Genomic DNA, 6,941 nt, shown 5'->3' on the forward strand with positions numbered 1-6,941 from the left:
GACGTCCACTTGCTGGACACAGAGAGTGTGATTTTATTCATTAAATAAAGAACAATTCAAAGAAAGGGAGCAATTCATATTACTTCCTGAAGAGAAAATGACAACTTACAAATAAAATAGACACGTTTTTTTTTATAAAAACAGTAGAAAATATGTTACTGACAAGTTAGCGGATCAACCCCAGTGGCTGGCTCAAAAAAATTTCTATGTAGAAGTCCAGTCCAAATCTGAGCCAAATAGTGGAAGACAGTTAATTCATGATATATGTGGGCTTCTTCCTATCTCCTTTATTTGTAGAGCGGTGAGCAGGCAATAAAACAGACCTGTGCGTAGAGTGATGTCATGCTACATTCAAAAACATAATCCAGCTCATGTATGTTCAGTTTGTGAGAGTAGTAGCCTACAAATAACTGGGATTCTCATTCTCCATTTTTTTCTATAAGTTGTACTTACCAAAAGACAAAACAAGCAGTGCACACATATCCACAGTGAGGTCACAGTCCTTATACTATATAAAAAGAGTAAGAAATGTGAAGGTTCAGTAAAAAGAAACGTCCTCATACCAATAGGAAGTCAAGTTGTATGATTATGATACAAAAAAAGTGTCTTAAACAAAAGGCCGTGTTCCCTGATCCAGTTTGAGTGTGCAAGTCCATGCAGCTTTTGTTTAGGTGTGTCAGAAGTGCTCGGTTTGGCTTCATCTTGCGCAGTTCTCCAAATTCCTTGTATGTTGTAAAATCTGGGAGAGATGAAGATTGCAGCTGCATTTTACACAGTGCTAAGGGCTTATGGGACGAACGAGCCAGAATTTCCCACAGTTGCTTATTTGAATGGAAGGGAACCTTGTAAGGAACTTCTCCAAGTAAGCTTTTTAAAAATGTTAAACATTCTTAGGATCAGCATTCTCACCATAAGCCCTTTTTTTCGAAGGCTGGTAAGCAATGTAAAAAACATCAAACTTAGATTACTAAGAATGTCATGTGTTACATATCATAGGGCATTCTACAAAGGTGTCCTCTAGCAATATGTGTAACATGTGACACATCTCAAAAAGTAGTTTAAAAGAAAGTTATTATCAGTAAAAACGTAGTTCAACTGGGTGAAATCAAAGTGAAAGTTGATTGCTTCATATCAAAAACATTTGTTTAGGCCTAAAGCTCTAGGTGAAAGATTTATTTGTCAGAAACATCTGATGGCTCTCCAAGCTGTCTACTTCTTGCTTTGTGTGCTGGTGGTGTTCTTGTTGCCAGAGCGACGGACAGGAACCTTAGAGACGGGGATTCGAGTGCGTGGTGGGGCATCAGTCTTTTTAGAGGGGGTGTTTGAAGTGGAAGACAGCGCTCCTTGGCTTGAAGAGTGGGACGGTGGAGGTTGTCTCACGCTAATGGGGATCTTGGAATCTCGAGGTAGGCTTGTGCTGCCTTTCATGGACCGGAAGGAGGAAGTAGAGGAAGGTGAGCATTTCTGGGAGGCCAAGTTCGTCTTTAGATCCCCTGTGGATTTTGTCGGTGAGTCGGTGACATCATCATCAGACCCGGCGGCACTGGGGCTGTCAGGATCGTAGAGGTCATAGAGTGCATCTCCAGAGCAGCTGTCCCTCATAAGGCCATCCCGACGAAGGAAGCTGCTATCCTCATCTTCCGGTCCAGGTGTTGAAGAGTCCCAGTAGCCTTCATCACTGGGTGGGGCATCCTGGAGTTCTTTTTCGACAGGTGGAGGGGAAGGACGTGTGGGCAATGGTTTTCCTATCTTAATACAACCACTCACAGGGATCTTACTGAGGCCAAGCGCCTTCACTGGTGGCTGCCTCTTCTCCGGCCGCACTGGCACATGATGCAGGACAGGCTCTGCACGACGTGGGGCTGGGGAGTCTTCACCTTTCTTGGGCAACATGTGCCATAGCCCCTGCATGTCTGCGTCATCGACACCCTCAGGACTAGCCATCTCTTCTCCTCCACCCATGTAGGCAACAACCCCACTGCCCTGTGGCTTTTTAGGGGGTGCACGTGCTCTTTGGTGGGCTGGCATGTAGCAAGAAATTTGTATGGGTGTGATGCTACTGACCTGAGGAGGGAGTGGAGGCTTGGCGGGGGAGCATCTTTCAGAGTTTGTCCCAGCTCCACTTATCCTGTGACCCACAAAGCCCCCACTGCTGCTACCTGTTCCACTGCTCGTGGCACTTCCCCCATTCCCAGAATCCTCTTCTGGGTCAGCGATGATGTCACCACAGCCCGTTAAAGAATCGAAACTTTTCAGAGAAGTGACATCAGTGAACATGGAGCATAACCGGTCGACAGATTGTTCTGACGGTGGGTCAGCAGTACTGTGTTCCATTGGAGGGGTCAAAGCGCAGGTTGGAATAGATGAAAGGTGCGTCGAATCGCTGTGTTTGTCATGCTGGAGCAACCCTGCCTGGACCCGTAGTGGAGAAGGAGCCGGAGACTCCTCTGGAAGTTGTTCTGAAAGAGAAAGACTACACTTGCCACAGTCCACTTCATTAGTACCCTGTAATTCCTCCACGGACGTTCCCCGCCATTTCCCGGAATCCCCTGGGAGACTACTCTCCTCAAACACTTGCGGTAGGGGCTCGAGAGTGAGAGTCATGTCCTTCTCTGTTTTCATGTTGTCGGAGCACGAAAGTATTGGCTCTTCCTCCTTTACCTCCTTGGCCACCTCCTGCACCTCACCAGAGAAATCTTGAGCCTGCGGCTTCCGGCGCCAACGCATGCTGCTGAAGAGTCCCTTCAGCCCACGTCCACGCCGTCCTACCGTGGCAGTCCCATCTCCTGCACGGCTGCTGCTACGCCGCAGTAGAGAGAAGAAGCTGAAAGACTTGGTGATGGAGCTGCGGAGGGGGGCGGTGGACGCACCATCTGGTGTTCCGGCGTGGAGCTGGTCACTGCTGGCAGATTCCTCTTTCCTGTGGCCGTCAAGCTCCGAGGGAGTGTCCGTTATTAAGCCATCATGGGTTTTGCTCCTAACAAGCTCCAGCGGCTTCCCAGCGGCTTTACCGGTCCCCTCTCCTTTGTTCCTGACTGAGAAGATGCTCGGCATGCTGCTGCCGGACTTACGCTTACCGAACAGCTTGAAGGCAGCTTTGTTAAGCTTTCCCGGTGGCTGGGGGTCACACAGAGGTGGTTCACTGCATTCGGTTTGTACATCCATGTCTGCAGCTACGTCTTCTAGTGCCCTTCTAAAGCTATGTTGTTCTTTCTCGGTTCTTGCCCCTTTATTTTACCCTGTCTGTAGCCGCTTCTTGCTCTCTACTTCTGTTGCTGCCTTCGCTTGTTGGTGTTCTCTCGCTCTCACTCTCTCACTGACAGTCTCTATGGTAACTAGGAGGGTTAAGCAGCTTTCGTCAGCGCTGGAGGCAAGCCAATGCTTTTCTCTCCGCCCTCTCAGCTCGCCCCCTCCATACACACATACACACCCTCATCCCCCACGCTGCAAACATCACATATCCCTCTGTTGTTTCTACCTCAATTATTCTCTCTTGCCGTAGTGAATAGGAATGTGATATGCATCTATGTGCGGGCTTCAAAGAATAGGTGTATTGCGCCGTGTCATTGTCATCGCCATCGTGTCTATGTCTATGTGTGTGTGTGTAACAGATAAAGAGGCTATGTCTGGAAGTTTTTGCGTCATTTGCTTATCTTTTGACTCTGTAATAGATCACCAATGTTGCAATGGCATTTTAGATTTGTTTAGAAATGCATTAGGGAAAAAACAACCCCAAAAAACACAGTGAAAATGAAAATAAGCCAATGAAAATCCCCTTCAGATAAGACGAAAACATGGACTTGAATCATTGCTGTAGTGTTCAGATTTAGGATTTAGGCAAAAGCTGCTGACTGGAGAAATTACAAGTATGAAGGCATAATGCGGATTTAGCGAAACATTTTACTCTTGAAATGCTTCAAAAATGGCTGATGAAATTTAAATGAGATTAGATTAACTCACGCTGGTGGTCCTCACCTGTTCCGGGCCGTCTGGAGTGCTTGATCATGTTCAATGGACCCCTCAAAAACTCGCAGTCCATCTGCCTCCAGCATATGGGCTCAGGGGGACTCCTGTTACCACACTCCTCAACTGTTAAAAAAAAAAAGCTATTAGTTTAACTATACTCCAATTGTGTGAAATTGTAGCTAAACAACTGAAAGCCTTTTCTTTTTATAGTGGTTTAACATACACTTTAACATTTGGTGAAAAACCTTGTGTGCTTTGAATGACAAAACACTTTGATGTGGTAGAGATGGACAGGGGTACCAACGCCGTTTTGAGCAATAAATTCCAATGACTGTTTAAGTTCTTACAGAATAAATATTTATATGCAAATATATTAAAATCCTTTCATAGAAATTGCACTCCCAAAGAGCAAATATTTGCAGATATTAGTATATTTGACAACTAAGTAGGTACAAACATTATATAGATTCACTGTATGACCTGGAAAGGATTGCATTCATTTCTACCCTGAAATTTTCATCACTGTGATAATGAGAACGCTAAATAGAATGCAAACAATTGTAATGGGTTGAATGGTATCTACCATTTTACTGCTTGTTTCGTCTATCTTTCACCCTGATAACAAATTTGGGTTCCCAGAACGTTCCCAAAACATTCGTTTTTTTGTTCCCACAACGTTCTTCTTTAGGTTTATCTTTGATTACCCAGAAAAGTATTAAAATGATAGACTAATGTTAGTTTTTGGTTCCTAGAACAAACTAACGTTAAGGGAACATTCTTTGTATGATGGGCACACTTTTTTTAATAAGAACCCATAAAAACAGCCTGAAGAAATCTCCAGTACTGTAGATTTGCCCATCTGGCTCCTCATTTCAATTTGGACATACCGGTCTCCTCTTCCACCTCAGTGACATGAACCAATGTCTACATTTACACAATGAGCAGGGGGCTTCGCCCTGAGCATACAATGTGTGCATGTGTGTGTGTATGAAGGTAACCATTTCAACAAGGTCGAGTCTTCCTGGTCTCCGAATCATCTTTGGTTTCAGGTCTGCTGTGCTGTTCCAAAACTCCTCACTTGTGTTTGCCACTACTGTCAGCAGCCTCTGGGGGACACTGGACGGAATGTGTCACGGCGCCTAATGTTTCTTCGGGTCATTTTGGGTCTGCACACATTTTTTCCACTATCTGGGCCATGGGGGGCTTTCTTTGCTCGAGGGTACGGGAAGCAAAATTAAGCAGAACCATATGAGGAAAGTTGGAGACCAACAGAAAGAAACAGAAAGAGAAAAAAACAGAGAAAACTTAATAAAGTTCTTCACTGTGAACTCAATTGCGAGTCTGCAGTTGTGTTTTTTAGGCTCCACCTCGGTGGATAAACACAGTGCTCACATCATTTTCCCCTAGTGTGACATTCCTGTTGCTGCCAAGGGCAGAACTCTCCTGAGAAGCAAACTGGGGCACTTCGAATAGGATAGGGCTGTACTGTTTGTGAATAAGGGCGTGTTGTCTATGGTTGTACAATGCTGCTTTCTCCCCATTATCTTCAAACTGAAAGAGCACAGGTGCGTGCAAACTCTTCAGATCTCGTAAGGCTCTTATCGTGGTGTTTGTCAATGGCAGACTACATCAGAGACACCAATAAAAGACAAATATTCTCATGAACCGAGGCATGCAGTCACTAAAATAGAGTACAAAGAGAGCTCTCAAACTGTTCAATATTCCCACACGGATGTTTAATGTCTTGTCATACATTATCAGAAAGCTAAATGGGGCTAGGTTTATGTGTTTAGGGGTCTCGGAAGCATTGCCCAATTTACCCAATAAAATTTCTCCAGTGTAACGTAGTTTATTCCAAAATATAGTTATTACAGTTATTTCAATACTGTAATGTAATAATAAATTAATATGGGGTTTCTATCAAATCTATTAATCTCCATAAATCATGGAATAGCTGTGCCATTTTAATATCTTGTGTGTGTGTGTGTGTGTGTGTATAGACCTATTTACTCCCCAGCCATAATTTCATATTCTTGTAATGAGCGGTGAGAAGCTTTGTGTCGTATTAATTCAGACTGTGGATATATTTTCTTGCACGTGACACTGTAAAAACAGCCCGGGCTTACAGAGGCCACAGCTTTAAGACCATCGTTCATTACCGATTAGGACGAGATTTAAGTTTTAAAAATAAGTCATTAAAAGTAATCGAATTACAAATATCCTTTATAAATAAGAAAACAATCATTATTGTCAGGTCCAAAATGACTTAACTCTCAAACCATAACAAATAATGGATTTAAAAACATCCTTTAAACTGTAAAAGAATCTGCTGGTAACAGTAGCATACAGGCGGAAACTGTTATTACTCTGGTAAATTTATGCAAAGGTAAATTTATGTAAATGATCTTACTCACTGTGTTATAATCATCATTTGAGGGGGATAATTTCCAGTTTTCCGTATTATGTCATGTGTGAAATGGAAACCCTGAAATATAGAGCAGAAAAACCTCCACACACATCAAAAAACATTCAGCCTTTGTTACTTGGTGCGTTAAGTTGCTTATTGTAAGTATTACTCAAATCAGATTATCACTTAGATCTGAGACAGAAGACCAGAGAATAGACACATTTCACACTTAAACCCTTTTCACACTCAACACGGTTGGTAGATTTTCATATAGTACAGCAGGCAGTCGCCTGGGGCCATATTCACAGGGATTAGTGTTAATTCCCATTTCTTCTGGTGATCCTCTTCCAGCCAGTAATACAAGTCTCAGGGGTCTGCGACCCGATAATTACTCTTTAAGACATGCTTACAAACACAAGAGGGCGGATGGGTGAATATTTAAATCTGTCAGCCTGATAAGAGACAGGAGCTGTGAAAAAACATTGCTAGTTTTTCCAAAGAAAGAACAACCTCTAACGGACCACCAAATATCTTCTTTTGTGTTTTGCAGAAAAAAGACACGATGACA

General features: G+C 43.5%; 1 protein-coding gene across 1 annotated transcript; it reads right to left on the bottom strand.

The window, feature by feature from the left end:
- On the bottom strand, nt 1-3,632 carry amer2 (APC membrane recruitment protein 2). The gene has a single exon (XM_057323217.1). It carries the CDS (start codon nt 3,163-3,165, stop codon nt 1,210-1,212), a length of 1,956 nt encoding a protein of 651 aa, XP_057179200.1. The 5' UTR covers nt 3,166-3,632; the 3' UTR covers nt 1-1,209.
- Nucleotides 3,633-6,941: the final 3,309 nt, after the last annotated feature.

This window comes from Triplophysa rosa, linkage group LG23, assembly GCF_024868665.1.
Source record: "Triplophysa rosa linkage group LG23, Trosa_1v2, whole genome shotgun sequence".
Lineage (NCBI taxonomy): Eukaryota > Metazoa > Chordata > Actinopteri > Cypriniformes > Nemacheilidae > Triplophysa > Triplophysa rosa.